The 25,297-nt window shown below is 40.5% G+C and overlaps 1 protein-coding gene and 2 non-coding genes across 6 annotated transcripts; 1 reads left to right on the plus strand and 2 right to left on the minus strand.

Annotated features, from left to right (window-relative positions):
* Positions 1–60: 60 nt before the first annotated feature.
* Positions 61–25,297, minus strand: CWF19L1 (CWF19 like cell cycle control factor 1). 4 transcript variants are annotated; one of them, XM_024735004.1, is made up of 14 exons: positions 25,195–25,297; positions 22,338–22,422; positions 21,065–21,143; positions 20,351–20,452; positions 18,717–18,931; positions 16,662–16,780; positions 13,724–13,808; positions 11,923–12,063; positions 10,902–11,016; positions 10,065–10,144; positions 5,597–5,806; positions 3,897–4,016; positions 3,351–3,448; positions 351–514 (listed from the first exon to the last, which is right to left on the minus strand). In XM_024735004.1, the coding sequence occupies exons 1-14, from the start codon at positions 25,215–25,217 to the stop codon at positions 370–372; spliced, it is 1,617 nt and encodes a 538-aa protein (XP_024590772.1). In that variant the 5' UTR covers positions 25,218–25,297; the 3' UTR covers positions 351–369. The 4 variants fall into 4 exon arrangements, with proteins under 4 accessions (XP_024590773.1, XP_024590774.1, XP_024590772.1 ...); XM_024735007.1 differs by lacking the exon at positions 25,195–25,297 and adding an exon at positions 24,051–24,323; XM_024735005.1 differs by lacking the exon at positions 3,897–4,016 and having other exon boundaries at positions 61–514.
* On the plus strand, positions 1,245–1,379 carry LOC112393085 (small nucleolar RNA SNORA70). The gene has a single exon (XR_003001819.1). It is a non-coding gene; the product is annotated as a small nucleolar RNA SNORA70 (small nucleolar RNA).
* Positions 4,208–4,355, minus strand: LOC112393081 (small nucleolar RNA SNORA12). Its single transcript, XR_003001815.1, has one exon. It is a non-coding gene; the product is annotated as a small nucleolar RNA SNORA12 (small nucleolar RNA).

The following is a 25,297-nucleotide window of genomic DNA, read 5'->3' on the forward strand; positions in this document are numbered from 1 at the left end:
GCCCTGGCCCCTCCTACTATACACACACACTACTTCATTTCAATGGTTATAGGTAACATGAACACAAGACACTTCCCAACCATGAAAAAGCATTTGGATTTTATATGATAGTTTAAATATTTTTGAAAATGTTGATAAAAACAAGCTGTACTTGGAGTTTGATGACGGACATGCTTTTAACATAAGATCTTCATCCTAGAATGTGACTTTTTCTAAAAAATATTCAATCTTAGGCCTCTTGCTGCAGGCAGGTTCCATGGGAATACACAAAAAAGAGGCAGGGAAACAGTCCCCATGGGAGACTGTTGTTTCTCAAAAAACAGGCTGCCATTACATCCTGTGAAGTTCATAAAGTGCTCTTCCCTTTGCTCAGTCATCCAGAGTGAAGTCAAAGGGCTCAAAGTCTTTCCGGAAGTGACGAGCCAGGGTCTCCTCCTCTTCCTTGCTGATCTGACACTGCCTCCAGTCAGACTTGTCAGGAATATTAAGGATAGCTTCACTAGCCAGGACCTCCCTGCAGAAAAAGCACAAAGAAGTCAAAACGGACAGTATCAGTCCAAAACCCCCTCTTCCTTTGATTCCTCTCCAGCCAGAGAGCTCCACTCAGCATCACCCAAAGAAGGTATGCAAATTTCTCTGACTTAGCTCATACCATTTTCTCTGCCCTGAGAGCCATCTCTGCCATTCTATCTATCAAAGTCATGTCTGTTATAAGTGACCAGCTCTTAGCTCTTCTAGCCCCTCAAATTCCATTTACTTCTCTGAACAACTTGGAACTACATTACTGGTACCTAGAGAAGCAACATGGCACAGTAGAAAGAGGGCATCCCCTGATATCAGAAATATCAGGGACTCGATTCCATTCCTAGCTCTGCCACTTGCTATCTGTGACTTGAACAGATTACTTCATCACTGTGCCTTGATTTCCTTGCCTATGAAATGCAAAATAAGGGTTTTCTGATGTATGGAGACAACATAATCAAAGCACCAAACTAGCTGTAATTTTACATCCTGCCTTAAACTCTAGTTCTGTCATCTCAGGTCGTTAGTGTGCTGAGGTGAAAAGTCAGGCACCTAGTCTCATATCCCACTCTGACTTTCTGCCTCTCTTTCTAGTGCACTCAGGCCTACGTAGGCACAACAGCACAGGCTCAATGTCAACAAAACCACCACGTACACAAGCTACCTTTTAAATGCCACTGCTTTATACTTTTACTTATTTTGATATATTAGAAATAACTCCTTTGCAGCCAATTAAGCTGACTGTGCTCTTTTCCCCATGGGGCCCCAGTGTGCAATGACTGCAAACAGCAGCATTCTTAGTAGTGTATGCAGCCTGTTGCCTCTATGGGTTGCCCTAAGGGACCCTGGGGACAGCCCTTTCCAGTGGACATTCATGACTGGCATGCTGTCCCCTATCTAGGCTCCAGACAGGTATGCACGGTGCCTTGGGAAAGCCCCAGGGCACAGTGGCCAGGGTCCACATTGGCCAAGTCATAATGTCCATCCACAACTGTTCCTGCAGAACAAGGAACATGTGATTGAGGCCCTCCACAGGGCGAAGTTCAAGTTCCCTGGCTGCCAGAAGATCCATGTCTCCAAGAAGTGGGGCTTTAACTAAGTTTAAATGAATCTGAAAACATGGTGGCAGAAAAGCAGTTCATCCTGGATGGCTGTGGGGTCAAATACATCCCTAATCGTGGCCCCTGGACACATGGTGGGCCCTGCACTCGCGAGAGCCTTGGCACCGTCCCCTCCTTACTCGTGCCCACCAATAAATCCTTTCTTGTCAAAAAAAAGAAAAGAACTCTATTTGTACATTTGTATGGTTCATTTTCCACTTTGAAGCTACAGTAAATAGAAAGGCTGAAAACAAATCACATGAGTCTTCTAAGAGTCAAAGGACCTAAGCTCAAGTTCTAGTTCTCTGGGCAGATCATCAGTCTACCTCTTCATCTGTAAAATGAAGACAGAACCGCCCTTCTTGTGCAGCAGGAAAAAAAATATGTCTTTTCAAGTATTTCGTTAACTGTAAAATGCTATGTAACTGTAAGTTACTATTGTGAAAAATAATGTTGAAAATACAACCAACTACCAAGAGCACAAAATCATTCAGAGACTCTATCCTTTGTGAGCTTATGTGCCTGTGTCATCAGTGTCCACACCTGTGTCTGTTGCTGAATCAATAACACAAAGATAATGTCAGATGTTTGAAGCTCCTAACACATTTCTTCTCATTTATTATCTTTTTGAAAATGTAGACACTACGTTTACTGGACTTATCCAATGGTGGCAATCTCTTGGAGGCTTTCCAAATTGCTCCAAAAAGGGTTCAAGATTGACTCAAAGCTCAGTTCTAACTAGGGAAAAAACCACTGCAAATCACAGACACCAGCATCAGATAACCTGTTCCGCACATTTTCAACTCCCCTCCATACTCTCTCTTCTTGCCAGCAAATTCCTGTCTTCATTCTCTACCTAATTTATACCACTCCCTGTATAGTTCTGCAGTCATGTTCTCCATGATATGAGGAGCAAAAATGAAGCCTCGTCCAGACCTTTAGGACACTACAGAGTAGTGAGTTAAGACCTCACATCTTTGGGGTCCAGCAGGCCAGGTCACTGTGTGACCATGGACAAGCTACCTAACCACTCTAGAGCCATGCTGTCCACTATAGAAGCCACTAGCCTGACATATTTAAATTTAATCCTAATTAAATTAAATTAAAAATTGAGTTCCTCAGTCATATTAGCCACATTTCAAGTGCTCAGTAGTCACTAGTAATGTGGCTGGTGATTACTGTATAGGACAGTGTACTTTTATAAAACATGTCCATCATCATGAAAGTTCCATTGGCACTCCTCCAGAGCCTCATTCTTCATACTGGTAAATTGGGATGACAGTACTTACCTTACAGAGTTTGGAAGATTAAATGAGGCAATGCATGGAAAGTTCTTGGCACAGTGTCTGGCACAGAGCACACGTTCAATTAATAATAGCATTTTCCTCCCTTGGGCTAGAATGCCCACATGCCAAAGTTTACCCTCTAAATATCTCTCTCAGGCTCAACTTCAGCCCTTTCATGACGCCTTCCACCACGTAGAAATGGGCTCTCCCTTCTCTGAATTTCTAAAGTACACTGTTCCTCAAAACTTTGTTACGGTACTTTTCACACTCTGCATTGCATTACTGTCATATATGTAAACATCTGACTTGCCCTAAGACTACTGGTTCCTTGGGGCAAGGACTGTTCCTTGTTTGGCTTTTTACTCAACTGGCCATGCAGCCCACTACTTCGTTCAGAGTAGGTCTAGTGAAAATACATTTAAAATAAGAAAAATGTACAAACCTTCCAAACTGCAAAGGAAAATTCTTTTTAATTCTGTGGAAAAGTTTCTCTCCTGTGTCAAGTTCAACATAAAAATATGCTGCTCCTGGCTGTGCAATCTAAAGTAAACAGAGTTATATGAGGACATGCAATAGTGCTTTAAAAGTCAAAAATCCCAGCCCATCTCTTTAAAGCTTTAATTTGGCAAAGAATTCAGCTTAGAAGCACAAGAAAAAGGATGTGAGCAGATATAAATCCCAAGTCACTTAGTGGAACTAGAGTTTAAAAAGCCAAACTGGCAGACATTACAAAGATCCTCCCAGTAGCACCTACCTTCCTAAGTTCCTGCCTTAGGAAATTTCTAATTTCTTGCTCTTCCCAGGAAAGCATTAAGGCACTGATGTAATACCATCTTCATCTCTAGTCTAATCAATACCCCATGCTCTAGTACCAAATTGTCACCTGCCCATTTAACATTTTTTAAACACCTTTGAGTACCTCAGGCTCAACATGTCAGAAACCAGGTCTTTACTTCTCCTGGAATATGACCTTCCCCTCCTGTTTTACCTGCTTGATGTCTGAGTGCTCTGGGATTTCCAACAGCTCTATTTGTTGCTCCTGTGCCTGAGTAATGAAGGCATCTTTAATGTCATCAGTAGCACAGCGGCTGAGGGGCACAGGAATGACCTGGGGTGGGGGGGGGAGCAGGAGAAATTCTTCATGCAGGTCTCAGAGAGCTCATGCCTCCTGCACAGTCCCTGAGACGTAGCAAATCCATCACAGGGGTGGAGAAACACCCCTCAGCAGAGATTCTCCTCAGGCCAGACAGGTCTATGTCAGCCTGTCTGTAAGGACTTAAACTTATGAGCTTGTCTGCCACATGTGGGAGCCCATCTCTGATGTGGGAAAGGCTAGAAAGAGATCTCTTTGTCATTAAGCCTTTGCCAGCTCCTATATAATATATGTGGCAGAGTCAGGCCCATTTGAAAACTTAACAAATGTGCCAGAAAGAAAACCACCACAACGACAATCAAATTATCCATAACAGTCTCTGAATTTCTGAGCTGCTAGCCCCAGGCAGGATCTGAGACTATTTCCTACCTCTGAGCTGCCACTCATGCTGAGCTTCACACAAAATACCCACTCTCTTCCAAACTCTATCTATCAAGGCCCACACCTTTCTTGGAACCTTCCTCGAATACCCATTCCTTTTCTCAACAAGGCACTTACTATCTGTGCTATTCACTTGTACTGCCATGCACTACCCTGTGAATCCCTATAAAATCTCTGGACTTATCACCAGAAACTCTTTAACCTTTTAAATGAATATTATTTAAATATTAATATGAAAATTCATATTAAATATTTTAAATATGAAATCAACTATTTAAATACCTAACCTTATATTAGAATCAAATACTTAAATATTAATTAAAATTAACATTATTTGTTGATGGGCACTTGGGTTGTATCCATGTCTTGGCTATTGCAAATAGTGCTGCTATGAACACTGGCACACATGTATCTTTTCGAATTAGAGTTTTCATCTTTACTGGTTGTATGTCCAGCAGAGGGAGTGCTGGATCATAGATAGCTCTATTTTTAGTTTTTTGAGGAACCTCCATACTGTTTTCCATAGCAGCTGCACCAATTTACACAACAACCCAAGTGCCCATCGACAGACAATTGGCTTAAGAAGATATGTTTTATATATATATATATATATATATATACAATGGAATATTACTCAGCTATAAAAAATAATGAACTATTGCCATTTACAACAACACAGATGAACCTAGAGAATATCACACTTAGTGAAGTCAGACAAAGAAAGACAAATATTATATGACATCACTGATATGTGGAATCTGAAAAAAAAAATACAAATGACTCTATATACTAAACAGAAACAGACTCACAGACATAGAAAACAAACTTATGGTTACCAAAGGGGAAAGGGAGGGGAGGAAGGATAAATTAGGAGTATGAAATTAACAGATACAAACTACTATACATAAAATAGAAAAACAACAAGGATTTACTATATAGCACAGGGAATTATATTCAATATCTTGTAGTAACCTATAATGGAAAATAATCTTAAAAAATATATATATGTAAAACTGAATCACTTTGCCATATGCCTGAAACTAACACAATATTGTAAATCAACTATACTTCAAAAAAATTAACATTATTTAAATATTTATCAATATCCAGGTCCCCATACAGCCCTTCCAAGTTCTTGGGCAGAGACCACCTACCTGTAGCTGGAGGTGATGGCTCTTATAATTTCTCTCAAATAGAATACATCGTTTGCCTTGACTCTTAAAGAAGCGCCTCAGTGTAGCCTTATACTGCTCAACCTCTTCCACCACCTCTGCTGAAAGCTCCACCACTGACTGGTAGTGTCCAATGGGCAGGATGAGGACATGGTCATCAGATAAGCCTCCTTTGGCCAGGGCAAGGTAGCACTGAAGAGGAAGCACACAGAAGTGAGACATCAATACTGCATGTGTGATTCTTCAGGGAGAAACGCCTCTACAGAGCGTGAGCCCAAGGGTGTGGGAAAAGTGCTCAAGAGGCTCTCAGTAGAAATTCTCCTCTTAAAAAAAATCTGATTTTAGAGGTTATAACAACAATGTTGTCAAGCACCTGCTGAAGAATGAGATTAGATGCAACAAATTTCTTTTTTTCTGGCTGCACGGCTTGTGGGATCTTAGTTCCCTGACCAGGGATTGAACCCGTACTCTCGCCAGTGAAAGTGTGGAGTCCTAACCACTGGACCGCCAGGGAGTTCCCAGATGCAACAAATTTCTATGCAACTATCAAATGAACTGGGAGCCAATGAGCAGCACGCAGACCGGCTTTTGGCTACAAACACACCAGAGCTGAAGGAGACTGGAACAGATGGTTGGTTTTTCCTCCCAGGCTCCAAACTTGAAAGCAATTTTTCAGTTTATTATCACCTCCAGCCAAAGAAAGATACCACTTCTGACTTCAAATGAACCACTTTCCTTACAGTGACACCCAACCTCACCCCCTAAATACACCTCTTAGGCTCACGAAAAAGGCGAAGATGACGTGATTAGCATCCAGTGTCCCTACAGCCTTAAGCTGCTGACTAACCTCTACAAAATGAAAGCAAACATAACCTAACAGGGAAGGAAGAAGAAGAAACCTCAAACTCAGGTACATCCCAAAAAACTGTAGTTCCCAACAATGGCTGCCGGCAGCTAAACAGCAACTAAAAATATTTCTGTCAAAACCTAAACATGCAAGACTGCTCTACCACTCAGACATTCTTTGAAGGGAAGACACTGAGTGAGTAGAGAAAGGGCCAGTGAATATCAGCGCAGGCAAATGAAGGTACTGGAGCTTTAGAAAAACAATCCAAAGTATACTTTTAGTGTGGTGGGTTCAAAGTTAAGGCTGAAGGAAGGAGTCATTTATTTTTCATCTACACTGAGAAAGCCCAATAGAATGACAGGATAAGTATCAGAAACAAACTAAAGCATGATCATCCTTGATCTCCTTGGCACAGAGGACTGAACACATCTATAGAGTTAATATCCCAGATGACTAAAGTTCATCAAAACCTCATATGTGCTAAAACATTAAAAAAAAATTTTAATAACCATTTTGATTGTGTTTGTTTTAAAAGGTTACTCTAGAAGCCTGAGTTTTCTAGCCTTTCCTTTTTATACTGTGATGTGCACTGAAGTTTCTAGTCTAGACTAAATAGCACCCCCCAAGGCAGTACCTTCTAGTTCTTGTGAATAGTTTCACACTTGGCCGATCTCTTCCCTTCTTTTCAAACTCTCAACTTGTAATCTGTTCTATACTTGAATTATCTCTAACTTTATCTCAAATGTATAAGTAGGACCTGAATGAATATTTCTCCTATAGACAAATGCATGGATTTTGCAATAGTTATTCTGGACTCTTAGCAGCCCGCACCTGCTTTTACCAATTTATAGCCATTAGCATACTTCTATGTATATTCCTTGAGGAAGGCATGGCAAAGACGGAGAAAAAGCCAGGGGAAAAAAGTAATGAAAGGAGATCAAGAGGAGTGGCTACAGAGGGGACTCCAAGCCCTGTGCCAGACACCCACAGGTGACCAGAGGTTCCCAAGAGGTTTCTAACAACAAAGGACAGCGCAGGTAAGTGTAAACTTGATTACTAGGTAGGCTCTAGGCTAAAATCATCATGTGACCTCCTACTTGGGGTGCTGGGTTGGGCCACAATCAAAATCTGAGATACTTTTTGCCCCTCTAGCTTTAGGTCAAGATGAGAAGCAAACAGGTTTCCTGATTATCCCCTAGGCTCATACCCTAAGCCAGATACCCTAGGCAATAGAAAGGTACAATAAATGGAAAGGAAAGGCCATCTCTCCTGGAGGCCCAGAGCAGCACGGAGCTAAGTCACCCATTCCAAATCTCTTGTGCCCTGCATGGCATTCTGAACCTACTGTTTCCGAAACAGAAGGCAGTCTGAAGCCTTCTCCCATACCATACCATATGGGACAGAAGGATAGCATACACTAATCCAAGGAGGAAACCAAGACCCAAGAGAGTTAATCCAAAAAGGTATTCCTATAAAAAGAAGTTTTTGAGTTTGCTTCTCTTCCCACTGAAGAGTTCATCCACAGGCTCTATGGCCCAGCTGTGTCACAGGCCTTGACCCCATTCATGCACCCCCTACCGACAGGAGTGTGCCAATATGCAAGACATAAAAATTAAATGTAAATGACTGGGACTCTTCAGTCAAACAATAATGGCAGGAGAGGGATATGACTTCGAGTGTAAGATGACACAGATTCTAGTCAGTCTACAGGAGCCCACAGAAGAAGGCCCTCACTGTCAGGATAAGCTGAGGAAAAGGTCATCCCCAGGAAACAAAATTAGAATAAATCAGTGAAAAATGGATGAAAGTATCTGTCCGCAGAAGCATCACACACTAAGAAATGATTTGTAAATATTTTCCTCAGGAGCCTTGGGAAATAGCCAATTCTAGTCATGGGAGACTAGGGTGCAAATGTTAACCCTGAAAATTAAGCTTCTTTCATTCTAAATGAACGAAAAAGAAGAATAATGGTCTATATGAATCCCAGAGGAATGAGGGTCAAAAACTAATATTATTTAATACCTAATCAAGCCCTGCCCAAGGAAAAGTATCTGGGGAAATCTGAAATAGGATGACTTTACAGTGAGACACACATAGTTCATCAGAACTTTCCACAGCCTGAATAAAATCCTTCTCAAAATCATCCAGTCCTCATAGTCTGATTCAGTGCTTACCAAGCAATCTTGTAATTATTATCTTGGGTTCCCAGATACCCATACCAGGAATGTGGATGTGGGTATTCCCGTCATTAGGAAGCTATATCCTCTACTACTAGGCAAAACTGAGAATTTATCACTTTAGTCTTTTATATAATCAGTGTAAATCAGTTCTCAACATTGCATAATTATCACAAATAAAAATTAATAAACTCAAGTTTTTAAATCTGAAGATATAAAAAAGAATACCAACATTTTTAGTCAAATATGAGTGTAAAGGCAACAGAAGACTCCCTTTTTGGGACAAAGAAAATCCTTGTGTTTGTACTTCCCTGGTGGCACAGTGGTTAAGAATCCGCCTGCCCATGCAATAGACACGGGTTTGAGCCCTGGTCCGGGAAGATCCCACGTGCCATGGAACAACTAAGCCCGTGTGCCACAACTACTGAGCCTGTGCTCTAGAGCCCGTGAGCCACAACTACTGAGCCCGCGCGCCTAGAGCCTGTGCTCCGCAACAAGAGAAGCCACCGCAGTGAGAAGCCCACGTACCACAACAAAGAGTAGCCCCTGCTCACCTCAACTACAGAAAGCCCGTGCGCAGCAACGAAGACCCAACACAGCCAAAAATAAATTAATTAAAAATAAAAAAGAAAAGAAAACCCTTGTTTTAAATAGTAATTCAAAAAAGTAACTCATCACCCCCAAGTAGTATGAAATAAAAACACATAAAGTTCAAGAATTACATAAAAACATCACCCTAGGAGAGCCATACCTATTTGTCAGAGAGGAGGGAGAGAAGGAGCAATCTTGTGAAACTGGCTCTACTAAACCACAGGAGAATTGCTATAGTTGCTCTAGTCAAAAAGATAGAAAATAACAAATGTTGGCAAAGGATGTGGAAAAACAGAAACCCTCATACATTGCTGAAGGGAAAACAAAATGGTATAGCCATTTTGAAAAATAGTTTGGCAGTATCTTAAAAAGTTAAACATAGGGCTTCCCTGGTGACGCAGTTGTTGAGAGTCCGCCTGCCGATGCAGGGGACACGGGTTCGTGCCCCGGTCCGCGAAGATCCCACATGCCACAGAGCGGCTGGGCCCGTGAGCCATGGCCGCTGAGCCTGCGCATCCAGAGCCTGTGCTCCGCAGTGGGAGGGGCCACAACAGTGAGAGGCCCGTGTACCACACAAAAAAAAGAGACTCGTGGTTGCCTGGGGCTGTGGGTGGGTATGGAGACTAACTGTAAATGGGCATGAGGAATCTTATTGGAGTGATGAACATGTTCTAAAACTATTATGTGATGGCTGTACAATCAGGGAGTTAACTAAAAATCAATGAATTGCACACTTAAAGTAGGTAAATTTTATGATATGTAAATCATGACTCAATAAAGTTAACAGAAAACAAACAGGTGTCTCCTCTGTAAAAGGTTCATGGAAGTAACTCACATGTGTGCCAATGCTGACCACCAAATGCTTTTCCACTTCAGGGCTGGCAAGGCAAAACCAGCAGGGTCCTGGAGGCTGAGCTTCATGTGGAAGAAAGACAAATGTTACCATGGTCCAAGCACTCCAGCACATAACCACCCTATAGAATTCAGCCTTGTCTGATCTTTGCAACCTGCAAACACTGATATGTACACAGTACTGCCACAACGGACTGTGTCTGCTGTGCTCCCACTATGACCCCTGCCCCCATCACCATTATCAATGAAACTAAACCTCTATTAAAAGTTCTGAATTTGTAACCAATCCACAGGTAGGTGATCCATGTGATAACCATATATTGACTAAAGTAGCATAAAACTGGCAACTAACTGCAATGAGAGAACACTCAACTGGGTGTCTGGAGCCCCAATTCCAGTTCTAGTCATGCCACCAGCTATCCACATGACCCTGGGAGTACACGTACCCTCCCGAAGTCAGCCTCTTCATCTTTGAAACAAGGGGTGGAGAAAGAGGATCTCAATGTAACAGCTGTAAGTCTTTTCTACCAGTTTGATTATTCTATTATTTTATAAACCCAAACTGATTTTGTAGGCTCTTAACCTTACGTTTACAGACATGACGGAAAGGAGCTTTTTCCATAGTTCTGACAGGAATAGCCTCAGACAGCCTCAAAGTCAGGCCACCTTTGCATTCTTTTATTTTTCTTATTGGTCCTAATGATTCAATATACAATCTTCTTCTGCCAGAAGAGGCTCTCTTAGCAATGCTGCTTCCCAAACAAGACCCAAAATAACAGTTTTTGCTCACATAAGAGACCTCTGGAACCAAGGTACTTACGAAGTTTGCGAGGCTGCTTTGGGTGAGGAGAAGACTTGCTATCTCTGCCTGTAGATGAACGCTTCCTTCCCTGCTTTTCATTTAAATCAAAGAAAAACTGACAGGCTGAATCTTCCTGGAACAGCCAAAGGTAGAAGAGTAAATGTTATTAAACTAACCTTTAGACAAGTAGCCAACCATCCACATACAAGGGAATGTTCCTGCCATGTCATGTCTTTCCTCCCTGCCCTTTCTGCCTATTCTAGAGAAGAAAAATATTTTCCCAATCCTGATGCCTGGACTCTCAGTCATACCTCTCAACACTTATCCAAGCTACCACCAAATTTATCCCTTTGGAAAAGTGAATTGAAATGCAAGTTATACAGCAACTCTTGCCTAAAACAGAATAGCACGAACCCACCCACATTCCTTTCCCTTTCTCTCTCAGTAGGGCCATGGTGCAGTCTTACAATTTCACAGATCAAACAATTCTGAGTTTTAATTAAAAAGATAAGAAAAAAAGTCTGAGAAAGTAGACAATGCATACTAGTAAGGAAACTTGACATTCCTTGCTTTAGTGAAGGGAAAACGAATTTCAGAAAAGTCTGCTATTAAGAAATTTCTTCAGAGTAAATCTTATTCACCTATACCACTCATTATAAAATCACAAATTACATTGCTACCAAGCAGTTGGGATCTTTGCCTGAAGAGTTAAGAACAGAGAATTAACTTTAGACAAGGAAAGACTCTACATGTGTAACGCCAACATATGAACCAAGTTTAGACAATGAAAGACTAAAAATATGAAACTGTTAACCCCAAACTATAATTTAAAAAACAAACAAAAACAAAACAAAAAACACATTGAGCTTACTGGAAATCTACTAAGGCTTTCTAATCACCAGCATGATTATCCAAAGGAAAGAAAAAGATTTAGATTCGAGGGATTAAACTTGCCTTATGAATTAAACTATAACTAGGAAAAGGACACCTGTAATGGGCAATCCTGCCCAGAAAATGCCACCTCTCAGTCAGAACATACCTCAGGGGCAGGTATTTGCTTTCCTAAGGATGCTTGCTTCACAAACTTTCTGTAAGGGTTTTCAGTGACATCTGGAGGCTGTTTTACCAGTTCTGCTACATCCATTAGTTTCATAGGAACAATACTGAATGCATAAAGATACTTTGGGAGAAGAACAACATAATATTAAGGGAAATACTGTTTGTGCAAATGTAACCAACCTATTTTATTATAACATTTCACATAAAGCTTCAGAAACTGAGTAAGATTAAAGAGCAGCAACCAGCCCATCTGTGGTTCAGAGAATCCATAGCAATGCCATTTCAGTGATCTCTGCAGGGGCAAACCAAGGGCTGATGAAGTAACAAGCAACTAATCAAAGCCCAGCCCTTACACAAAACAACTATCACTGCAAGGCCCAGAGGGACTTGCTCCATAACCCTTGAAGACAAACTGCTTCTGTCTCTGGGTCCTTTATCTTTGTGCACTTTGTCCATATCACTGCACTGCCCTTCTTTTTTTCTAATGAAAACTAAATTGGACAACTTAGTGTTTCCCTCTGATTTTATACAATTTCTGCTGTATATGCTGATAGATTTTCTTAGGGATTAGTAGCAAAGAAATAAATACTCACATAAATATCTAAAACCATGGACTAATGGCACAGATACTGAAAACTACGTGAGATATCAATAGATGCTTAACCTCACTACTGATCAGGGAAATACAACTAATTAACAATGATACACAACCTTCTTATATCATAATGGCCAAAAATGTTAATAAAAATTTGACACTACCCATTGAGAAAACAGACTCATACACTGCTGGTAGGGGTGTAAACTGGAACAAAATTTTGAAATGAATTTACTAATACTTTCCAAATTTTAAAATGTGCATATTCTTTTTTTTTTTTTTTTTTTGTGCATATTCTTTGAGTGAAGTATGCATTGCTTAGGGTTAAGGCTAACATGTCCCTGAAAGTAAAGCAATAGACTAAAAATACTGTGAGTGATGCTCGGTCTTGAAAGGGCAGTTTAAAAAAAAGGAAGAAAGGAAGGGAGGGAGGGAGGGAGGGAAGGAAGTTAAAAAAAATTACAAATCTAAACTTGCTAAGAATGCATTGGGCCTAAAAGTTTAAGATATTATGGAAAAAAAAACAAAATACTTGTTTATCTTTTGCATGTACATTGTTTATGGCATATTATAGTAGGATAATCTTCAGATAATTTATATATTTTCCCACGTGACTGACTGTTCTGATCTTTAGCTATTCCAATCCACAATATCCTGCTTTTGGCCCTACAGAATCAGAAGTGCTCTCAGGGAAGTGAGAACAATATACTTTTCTGGTATACCCTCTTTCATTCACCTGCACTGTTTTCCAGTATAAAGACAGATTCAAGGTATCACTAAGATTCCCAAAGCCAACGAGGGCTTAGGTAAATCCTTGGGAAGGTTTTATTATTTCTGCTAAAAGAAGTTGCTAAAAGAAGCAAAACAAGAGTACCATCTGAGGTCAAACTCATGAAAAATACCCATAGAGACGACCACATGGATGTGGGAAGAAAGACATCATTCATTTGAAATTTTGCCTTTGTTCCACTGGGCCTATTTTCCCAAACCCTTCTCTAAAATCTCCTACAAAGGACCCAAGGAAACCTGACCTTTCATTACCATATTATTATAAAGAGTAAAGTCACTGAAGTACTGGGACATCGCAGTTGGGGAGAAGAGAAGATCTGAATGCTAAACTTGGCAAGAGGAACATTTATCAGGCAGACAATGAATATTAACCAAACACCAAATACTCAAAATTTACCTTTTTCTTTTCTGGATTTCCAACATTTGCCAGAGCTATGAACCTGGTGGCGTGCTGTGCATTTTCCTGCAGAATGATGTGGTTTCTATAACATATTGGAAAGATAATAGGTTACCAACAAACTTTACCTTTTTTTTTTTTTTCTGGCTGCACCTCGAGGCTTGCGGGATCGTAGTTCCCTGACCATGGATTGAACCCAGCAGTGAAAGCGCCGACTCCTAACCAATGGACTGCCAGGGAATTCCCACCAACAAACTTTACTTTTGATCTGCAATTATGAAATATGTAGACTCCACGGGGCCATGAAAAAAGCACAGGTCCTAAGTCTATCACTACATCACCACCAGTAACATCTCAGATGTTACCTGTCCATCTAGTAGAATAATCACCCCTACTTCCCGGGGCTGCTGTTAGGAAAAAAATGAGGTCACGTATTTGAAAAGCACAAAAAACTCTAAATTTGGCTTTAAAAGAGTCGGAAAATTGGCAAAATGTTGATAATTGCTGAAGTAGGTTATGGGTTCAGGAGGGATCATTACACTATTCTCTCTTCTTTTATGTAATAAAAAACTATAATAATGAAAAACAAAGAGAAATGAGTTTTAAGTGGAAAAAAATGCTTCAAATGGGGCTTCCCTGGTGGCGCAGTGGTTGGGAGTCCGCCTGCCGATGCAGGGGACGCGGGTTCGTGCCCCGGTCCGGGAGGATCCCACATGCCGCGGAGCGGCTGGGCCCGTGGGCCATGGCCGCTGGGCCTGCGCGTCCGGAGCCTGTGCTCCGCAATGGGAGGGGCCACAGCGGTGAGAGGCCCGCGTAACGCATAAAAAAAAAAAAAAAAAAATGCTTCAAATGGCAAAAAACATAGCATGATTTCATTCTCCTAGGAAAAATATAAAAATACATGAGTGTCTATGTTCCCTGGAAAAAAAATGCCAGTATTTTTATTATGATAGTTATGGGTTTTTGTTACAGCTCTGGTCAAAAAGTTGTACAGGGAAGAGATATGGGAACATATGTATATGTATAACTGATTCACTTTGTTATAAAGCAGAAACTAACACACCATTGTAAAGCAATTATACTCCAATAAAGATGTAAAAAAAAAAAAAGTTGTACAGGGTTTTTTGTTGTTGTTTTTTTAACAGCTTTATTAAGATCTAATTCAAATACCATACAATTCACCAGTTTTTAGCATATTGACATATACTAAGCCACTAACACTATCTAATTTTAGAACATTTTCATCATCTAAAAAAGGAAACCCTGTATCTATTAACAGTCACTCCCCATTTCCCTCCAACTAGCCCCTGGCAACCGCTAATCTACTTTTTATCTCTATGGATTTGCCTATTCTGGACACTACAGATAAATGGAGTCATGTAATATGTGGTATTTTGTGTTTGGCTTCTTTTATTTAGAATAATCTTTTCAAGGTTCACACATGTAGCTTTTATCAGTACTCCATTCCTTTTACTTACTGAATAACATTCCATCATATGGATATACCACCATTTATTTACCCATTCATCAGGTGATGGATATTTAGGTCATTTCCTCATTTTGGCGATTATGAATAATGCTGTTATGATCATTTGTGTACAAGTTTTTTGTGAACCTATGTTTACATTTCACTTGGAATAGGAGTGGAATTGCTGGGTCATATGGTAGGCAAATGCCAAATATTTTTGCAAAGCAGCTGTACCATTTTACGTTCCCACCAGCAACGTATGAGGGCTTCAACTGCTCCACATCCTCATCAGCACTTATTATTTGTCTTTTTGATTATAGCCATCCTAGTGGGGTGAGAAGTGGTATCTCACTGGTTTTGATTTGGATTACCCTAATGGCTAATGATGCGTGAGCATCTTTTCATGTGCCTATTGCCACTGGTTTATGCTCTTCAGAGAAATGTATATTTGGATCCTTAAAAGTTTTGAGTGGCTTATTCCTATAACCTTTCTGTTTTTAGTGCATGGTTTCAGAGAACAAGAGGTTTTTCTGGAATGCATATATGGAGATATAAAAGAAAAATCCGTAGTACCTATGGTTATATCTTAGGCTGTGGGATTATAGGGAAAGGGCAGGTTATATTCTTCTTTTTGCTCACCTATATTTTTTGAACTTTCAACAACACATATGTTGCTTTTGTATATTAAAAAAAAAGGTTTTTATAAATCATTTTAGGGATTACCCATGCCTTTAAAGTGAAGATCTTTCAGAGTTAACTTTACTTAGCTCTATTACTTATAAAACACTGGTTTTATTTTCTCTGTAATACATCCTTTAAAAACTCCATCTCCAAGCTATACTGAAAAAAGAGAGAGAGAAAAAAAATTGATACAAGTTCTTGATTCCTAAATTGAAATACTTCTTAGGTGATTATCCTGAGTTTAAGACTATACAAGGGGGCTTCGCTGGTGGCGCAGTGGTTGAGAGTCCGCCTGCTGATGCAGGGTACACGGGTTCGTGCCCTGGTCCGGGAAGATCCCACATGCCGCGGAGCGGCTGGGCCCGTGAGCCATGGCCGCTGAGCCTGCGCATCCGGAACCTGTGCTCCGCAACGGGAGAGGCCACAACAGTGACAGGCCCGCGTACCGCAAAAAAAAAAAAAGACTATACAAGGAGTAACGTTTAACCTGATCAAAACAGGACTTACTGTACATCAAGCTATGATAGTTAAACAGCATTGTTATGTCAGACCCTCAAACCTTTAAGGGGCTTTAAATGATACATTGGATGATACGGTATCATCCAATCCCTTGTATTTCAAATTAGGAAACCAAACTCAGAGAATTGGAATGATTTGAGAGTCACTCATTTCATGCCTGAGTAACTAAAAGAAACCAAGATATTATATGGCTGAAATGAACATGAGAAGTTTACACAGAAAATCCAGGCAAATTCTTCAAAAAAACAAAAAGAATGAAATGCTACTCACCGATATGGAAGCCTCTCATAATAAGTCTTTTCCAATGCAGCAAAATGATATCTTGGTTTCAAGCCTGTGGCAAGACTGGAGATCAAAGCAGAGCCACATTTTTTGGTATCCACTTCTCCCTAGTAAATAGAAACTTAGTCATCATAACAGACCTAAGAGTTATCATGAAATGCAGAGATATAACAAGATACTTTGAAATGTCTTTGGAATATTTATGTGGCTACAATGTGGGCAGCAGGATTTGCGTCATGAATTCCATACTTATGGCAATCAGAGAAATCTCAACACATAAGGGGAACTGGGCTATTACAAATGCAGAAATAGGAACAGTTGTTGGAAGCCAGAGGTTAAGGGAGAAGGTAACTCCTCCATACTAATACCCAAAACAAGGTTTATTACAATCTTTTTTTGGAAAGTAACACTCTCTCTGGAGCCCACAGACAGTAGTACATCTATAAGTTGCTTCATTGTGCTCCTGTAGTTCTGACAATGCAGACAGTCATAGTCATTGCAGAAGATCAAAATTAAGAGCTAGCTTTCAGGGCCCCTAAGATCCATAGAATATTTGCCGTAGAACATTCAAGGACTTCATCACATAAGCATACAATCCTTTATTTTGCTTCAGTCAAGGAAGGTGTGGCTTGTGGAAGGGCACAACCGTGCCCTTGTCACAGTTTGTAATACAAAGTCTGTCAAAAGTTAGGTTTGTTCCCAGAGCTTCCATTAACAATAAATTATGTGCTCTCTCATCCATAACGTTATTTATGAACTTCATTCTAAGAGAAGGTATTAACTGGAAATAAAGAAATTACCAGAGTTAATTTTCCACTAAGTAAAGCAAAACCTTCCTTTTGTCTTATGCTTGCCTCCTTCAGGTGTCTGCTGAAGGGCAGGGAACTGGCCTTGAGGTTAGTTACAGTACCTTAGGGACTAGTGAGATATACTGTTTTCTCCCCTATAAATACCTTGTATGATTACTTATAAACTTTCATCAAAATCTACTTTAATCAAAAATTGTAAACGTTTTTAGCACTGCTGTTCATTCTTCCTTATAGAGTATCACGTGTCTTTCTCTCATCACCACTTTAGTAGTCTTTCTCTGGATCTTCCCTAGTTCTGCTGTATCTTCTCTACGCTGCAACCAGCACTGCCTATTGTATACTAGTGGCAGAATAACCATAGGTTTGTGGAAGGGGAAGAAAGTGTTGTCCCTTCTCCCTTCAAAATCCTGACAATGCCTGGTATTTTGTTGGCCTTTTTAGTCATGGACACATTATGTTGAAGTTGGCAGAGTGGTCTACAAGGCCCTTTTCTGGATCATATCTGATAACTCTACATCTAGGAGTTGATATTTGTCCCTAAATGCATTCTTACATTTTCCTTCACTGAAGTTCAGCTGATGCTTTCTGCGCTCACATACAACCTTTCAAGGTCTTCCTTAGGCTGATATCCACCAAGGTAGCGCCCCATGATAGCTGTCACTCACCAACCTGGTGTACATCCTCTTCCTACAAAAATATTTAGATCGAACGCCATGGCACGCTCCAATACATTCCAACATTAAAGCTTTCCCGTTAGAAAAGTACTAAGTTTTCAATATATTGTTTCCCAACTTTAGATCACTATCCTCAATCCCATGATGATTCCACCTTTTAAAATATGTTGATAGCCAAAAAGATATAATCTGGAATGGAAAGGGGGAAATAAAACTACAGAGCTGCCACTAGCTATAAATCTTTTCACTGAAAATTAGTGACCCCTCAAAACTTCTTAAGAAGAAGCTTGAGAAAGGGTACTTGAAGCAGAGAATATAATTTTTTTTTTAAATTCATTTATAAGTAAGACTTCAGCATTCTCTCTTCAGTGAATCATGCTTTCATTAAGATCAACTTTTGCTTTGGTCAGCCAATAAGGCTTTAAGTAACCTGAAAAATTCATAAAAGATTTCTACTGAAAGGAACTAAGAGCTGAAATAGTCACATAAAGAGCAAAAAACCTCAAATTAAGCCACTGCAATTTGCTTTTAGAAATTCCAACTGAACAAATACTACTCACAGAAGAATTCCCAAAGTTCCCCACATACTTGGGCCATGGGGATGTGAGCAAGATATCAACACCCTTAAACTGGGAGGTTGACCACAGCGTTGTTCTCAGGGAAAACACATCCTTGGGACTAAAACTGTAACCTGGGACAGGTTCATTTAAGGACTCTGTCCCACTGAGGTACACAATCTGCAGCCCCGAGCTTCCAATGAAGACACCTTTACGACCTGGGTTCAAAGAAAAATGGACAAGTTTTAGTCAAACTGCTGAATGAAATGTCACTCTGGTGATGAATCTCTTTCCCCATGCCCCACTTCCAGCTCCTAGGTCTCAATGTTGGATGGCTACAACAGTATTCCTGTTCAGTAAGTAAGAGCAGTCCTTATGTGAAGGCTGCTGGAGCCCACAGTCTGATTGCCCCAGGTGCCTCGCAAATGAAAAAACCTAGGAAGCACTGATTAAGAAAAAGGCTTTCTGCCTTCTAGAGACTCCAAAGGGACTAAAAGATCTAGACACCTGGATACAGGGAGAGGCACTGAGAAGAAAAATAAATAATTGCAGCTGTGAGTAAGCTATAGTCTAGAATAAATGTACTCTTCATGAAGGCAGAAGCTTCCAAATGAAGGAAAACATTTGGAAAAAGCAATTACTTGGGAAAAATTAAGAGACTCTGCCATCTTCTAAATTTATTCATAGCTTGTGCCCTTGATTCCATTTCCTTCTTGTTGCCGCCAGAACCCTGTTCCTTCAATTTTCACTTCCCTTTCATCTACTGAGTCTCTTCTTCTCAAATGGTTCTTTCCACATACTAACTCATAAAGGAACACACATACTAACTAATAAAGGAACACACATATTGACTAACAAAGAATAATAAAGTAAAAAAGGAACACACATACTAATAAAAAAACTATAAAAAGAGCATTTATAGCAAAGGAAATGTAGAAGCTTTCTAAAGAAATGAGAGACCGAGAGGAAATGTGAAGACCAGTTGAGCCATTTTAGATAAAAGTGAGTTGAATGATCCAAGAAGCAGTAGTGGTGGGGGGAGGGGAGCAAGTGGAGAAGAAAAGCAAAATTTGACAGTGCTTTTTACAACAGCCAGACACTGAAAGAACCACTAAGAGTTTCAGGGGGTTGTGGAGGAACAATTTTAACCTGGAATTGAAGAGTGGACCTGGAATCAGAAAAAGGACAAAAGCAGTGAAAAACCCAAGTATCAGCACTAAAAACTTGAGTTTTTCAAAACCTCAGTGAAACCTAGAGCTATAGCAAATTAGGAGTCCAATTAACAAATAAGCTGTGTACATCTAGCAATGTTATATGGTGAGACCACATACATAGAATTTTTTTTAACACAATTTATACCTGAAGTACTTCAAACACTGTAGTCAAATATTTTATTCCTCTAGTTGGCTGAAAGAGTATATATTGGGTTGTGAAAGTACAAGGAGATTGGGGAGAGGTGGGAGACAACATAGGAAAAATGACACAGTCTTAAAGGTATAGACACTGACTTTAGAAAAAAAACCCTGATCCCCATTCTCTCAGGCAGTAATGGCAGATGAATCCAGCCACAAATTTCCTGGGAGGCTAATTCCTGGGACACATTATGTTCATTACAAACACACAAGATATCAACTTACCCAGATAAGTAATGTTTTCAGCTAATTCACACCCATCAACATCTTGGAAATATTTTACTGTTTCCTGGTTATTGGCACCCAGCACATATGTCTGAATAGGAGCTAGTGAGAGAAACAGACATGACACCAGCTAGTTACCAGATCTGCTTTGGAACCTGAGAACTGTATCCCCATAGGAAAAACACTTGTAGCAAAAGTAAAGAGTCTGCAATTCTAGGGAATTCCCTGGCATGGGTTTGATTCCTGGTCCAGGAACTAAGATCCCACAAGCCACATGGCATGGCCAAAAAGAGTCTGCAATCCTATACATGGAACATGGTCACCACATAGGATATCCTACAACCAACCTTGTGGCTTGACTATTAAATGGTATCACTAGGCTGATGAAGTAACATCTTGGAGAGGATAGTCAATGTATAGTTAGGAAAACACAGACTCCAAAGGGCTTAATAAAAAACACTGAAACTAGGGGGGAAAAAGAACACATATGGTTGCATTATTCAATTCCTTCCTACTGAGAAGAGAATTCTTTTTCTAGAACTAAATCCAACCAAATTCAAAATGTGAACATTTAGATATATAGGCACTCTTCCCAGGTCAATGCAGAACTCAAAGGCAAACTCTTCAATCACTAACGTGTGAAAAACAACTAGGCAAGAACCATGTAGCCTTGAAACTTTATTAGAAATCATATGTTAAAAATAAGTTCTGTACCTTTCTTGATGCCAGTTTTATATTCCTCCCATTCAGCATCTGGAGTGGAGCCAAAGAAATTTCCTACACACAACAGCAGCTAAAATGAGTTTTTTAAACAGATATATGAGATTTTTTAATAATATCAAATAGTACATAATTAATTGATAATAACGTTATTGAGCTAATTATCCTATTTAATGATCTCAGTTTTTTCCTTAATCAATTTACAGAATTTCCTTAATCAATTTACAGAATTTCTAAACATAATTTTTTTACAACAATTGTAGTAGTTACTGATTCTATAAATTCCTAAATTTTGGCTCCCTGGATGTCAAATACAAGCTGGGGAAAGAGACAAGAGGGTCAGGGAAAAATGGAGACATCAACCTTAAAAAATCTCTCTGCAAAATACAAAACAATATTAGATACCCTGAGAGATACAGGGCATAAAGGACACATTTCCTGCTTGTTGTCTTACTCAACCTTTAACCCAATGAACAAATTATCCCCATATCTAGAATACTCTTCTGTACTCTAAAAATTTACAGTCTAGCTGGCAACAACACATAACAATTACATAGGACTCTTTAGTCTGTGAAGCATTTGCACATATGCTATCTGAGTTCACTCATACCATATACCCATGAAATAGATCTGTGCTTCCCAAACCGAGGGTCAGAATCACTTAGGGAGGTTCTGCTAGTCTGTTTTCAGTTTTGCGTACAGTAATAAAGTAACAAAATTCAAATTCAAAAAAGTATAGAAGGGTCTACAGTAAACACATCTCCCTTCCCACACCACTTTTCAGCTACTAAATTCCCATGCTCAGAAAAGGAATTCAGACTTCCCTGGTGGAGCAGTGGTTAAGAATCTGCCTGCCAATGCAGGGGACACGGGTTTGAGCCCTGGTCCAGGAAGATCCCACATGCTGTGGAGCAACTAAGCCCATGCACCACAACTACTGAGCCCACGTGCCACAACTACTGAAGCCCGCGCACCTAGAGCCCATGCTCCGCAACAACAACGGCCACGGCAATGAGAAGCCCGTGCACCGCAGAAAAGAGTAGCCCCCGCTCACCGCAACTAGAGGAAGCCTGTGTGCAGCAAGGAAGACCCAATGTAGCCAAAAATAAATAAATAAATTTGTATACATAAGAAAAAAAAAGGAACTCAGTCTAACAAAAAAGGAGAGTATGTGTTTGACTGAGAAATGTATAAAGGAGCCCAAACTTTATTTTACTATGTTTGATTACAACAGTCAAATTAAATGCAGTAAAAAGAAACATCTTACATCAAAGTTTCCACTTTTCTTCTGAATTGTTCGAACTCTATTGAATAAAACATCAAACTTTCCTTCAACATCTCCACATGCCAAGCTGCAAACAAGACATAAATGTTAAGGCAATGCAGGACACACAAATAAGCCTGCCAGGTTTGGTATACACCAGTCTTCCTGGATTAGGGAGATATGTGATCCAGTCTCTGAGGTTACCTGAGAGGTTCACTGCATGTGCACTATTAATGACCACTGGGCAGCTCCACCTAAAGGTCTCACCAATAACTTCACCATATCTAAAATTTAACTTATCATTTCCTCCAAAATTGAACCAGCTTATTCTCACTTGCCAAGTTTTGTGGCTGAGTCTACTGCCAACTTGGTTACCAAGACCCAAAAATCCCCCATCCAGTCATCGTCTCCTCAATTCCTTTTTACAAATATCTTTCAAAGTCATCCTGTCCTTTTCGTTTCCACTACCACTATCTTAGCACAGGGCTTCATTCATCCATTCAACAAACACACTCACGACATCTACGACATGCTTGCTAAGTGCAGTATGCCAAGTACTATGCTAAGAACACGTTAGGAGTATAAAGAAGAGGGAGACTCAGTTCAAGCCTCAAAGAGTACACAATCAGGGAAGGGGAGATACGCTGATAGTTATAAATTTATATGAACAAGGGCAATAATAGGAGGTATGTGTAAAGTGTTATGGGGTAGGGAGATAGAAACCGACAAGACCTGAGGTTTGTTAGGCAGACTGACCCTACGTTTTGAGGTAACTTGTTCTATAATCTCGTTTCTGAGTTTTTATACTTTTGACTTACATGGTTTTTCCACTTCTCATATCATTTTCTTAATGTCTTTTAACTCATCTTGAAATATTATAGTTCTTGTTTTGTCAGTATGTCTTTCTGGTGTGCTTTACTGTCCATACCACTGAACATTTTCAAGGTAGTGAAAATGCGAGTAGTGAAACGATCATATCTGTTTTAGAAAGATCATTTTAGTAACAGACTGAAAGATGGTCTGGAGGAACAAGTGACTACAAGCAAAAATACCAGCAAAGAGGGCAATGTCAAATGAAGATGGGGAGGAGAGAAACAGACGAGAAATTTAGAATTCTGAAAACTTGAACACAAATTGGAGTGGAGAAGTAGGAATGGAGGATAATTACAAGGTTGAGCAACTAAGAGTCCTGTAGTTTATGCAGAGGCAGAATCGGAGAGAAATACGGTGAATCTGGTATTGGATACAACGCAGAGGATATACTTACATTTCCTCTAATATTCTCCCTTCTTCCTGTCCACCCTACATAAAGCCAGCGGTTTAACGTTCTTTCCTCAAAAACATTAAGACAACTCCACTGCCTGAGGAACCACAGCTTTCCACAAGTCCCTGATCTCTCTTCCCAATGCTTTCTCCAAGTTTCCATAACAGAAACCTTCCCTACTGTCGATCTGATCACTCTCTGTCTCTGCCATTCCCTTGGGGTAGTTATTTCTCCTAACAGTCCCACACTACCCATCTTGAGTCTAAAATTTTCCCATCCTTCAAGGCCTACCACATCTCTAAAGCCTTCCTGACCGCTCAGAAAGTCCTCTTCTCAAAACATCAGACACCCATATAGCTTTTCAGAGCAATCTCTGTAATAAATTATTACCACTTTCACTTATTTTCTGAGCACCACCTCTTCTAGGAAGCCCTCCAGCCCCTATCAGTCACCAAATCCTGGTGCTCCCATAGGATCCTGCACTTCCTCTCTCATAGCAGTTGTCACATGGAATTATCTCTGTTTTGGGGAGAGCCATTGTCCAGTTTGTACATCATAAGACACCTCCAAGTTCATCATCTCCTCATCTGGGCCCTCTTCCAGTGTTTCCTACCCCACTGAAGAAAGAAATCTAGGACCAGGACAATGCTGACACCTTCTCACTCATAACCAAACCACCTCCAAACCCTGCTGATGTCCTCTCCTTAATAAAGCTTGAACCTCCTCTGCCTTTACGCTATCTAATCCTAGCTGTTTTCTACTTTGGCTATAAATTTTTCTTCACGTTGCAACCAGAATCGCTTTCCAAAATGAAAATTTGATCATGCCAAGGCGTTCTTAAACATTCCAGTGATCCAGTGACTTTTTTAGGATAAAGACAAAACTATTAATCAAGCCTCAATCCTCACTACCTTGATTCCTCACATTAATCCAAATACCCTATACACCCTCCCAGAACCGTGAACCTTTTCCTCCTGACATTTATCAGGACCGTAATTCAACATTTATCTGGATTATTTGATTAATATACGTTTCCCTAAACTGTAAGATCCATTAGGGCAGGAACTCCATCTGTGCAACGCCTAACACAGTGCCCGGCACACTGCAATTGTTCAATCAATACTGTCGAATGAATGAATGAATGGAAATCCTCTCTTCACCATCCCCTCAAAAAGCGCGCCAGGGCAAAGGCCCTGTCTCTCTCTCCTGTCGACCACTGCCCAGAGCCCATCAATGGGCCCCATGCCTACAATTTTTGGCTAGTAAATATACTGCGAGGAGAAACGAAGGGGAAATGATGTCAGAGACCAAGACGGCCTAATATGGAGAAGGCCTGACGCTAGGAGCTTCCTCCTCTCTCAGCGAGTGTCGCCAAGAGTCCCCCTCTTCAGAAGCGAAAACGGCCAGGAAAAGAGGCCGGCAGTGGCCAGGCAAAGACGCGATCGAAGCTCACCAGCAGCCGCCGGGCTTCCGCCCCCGCCTTTAGAAAACCCCCTCCAGCGCGCGCGCGCGCACACACACACACACAGACACACACACACCCCGCCTCAGGCTCAGGGTCACACACACACATGCTTCAGACTCAGGGTCACTCACAGGCGCAGCGGTTTCTCAGCCATCTGCCCTTATAGCCTGGATTGGGACGACCACCGAAAATACGGAAAACGAACCCACGCTTCTCCGGAAAAGGCGGCCGCAC

The sequence above is a fragment of the Neophocaena asiaeorientalis genome, unplaced genomic scaffold (genome assembly GCF_003031525.2).
Source record: "Neophocaena asiaeorientalis asiaeorientalis breed wild unplaced genomic scaffold, Neophocaena_asiaeorientalis_V1.1 scaffold240, whole genome shotgun sequence".
In the NCBI taxonomy this organism is placed as follows: Eukaryota; Metazoa; Chordata; class Mammalia; order Artiodactyla; family Phocoenidae; genus Neophocaena; species Neophocaena asiaeorientalis.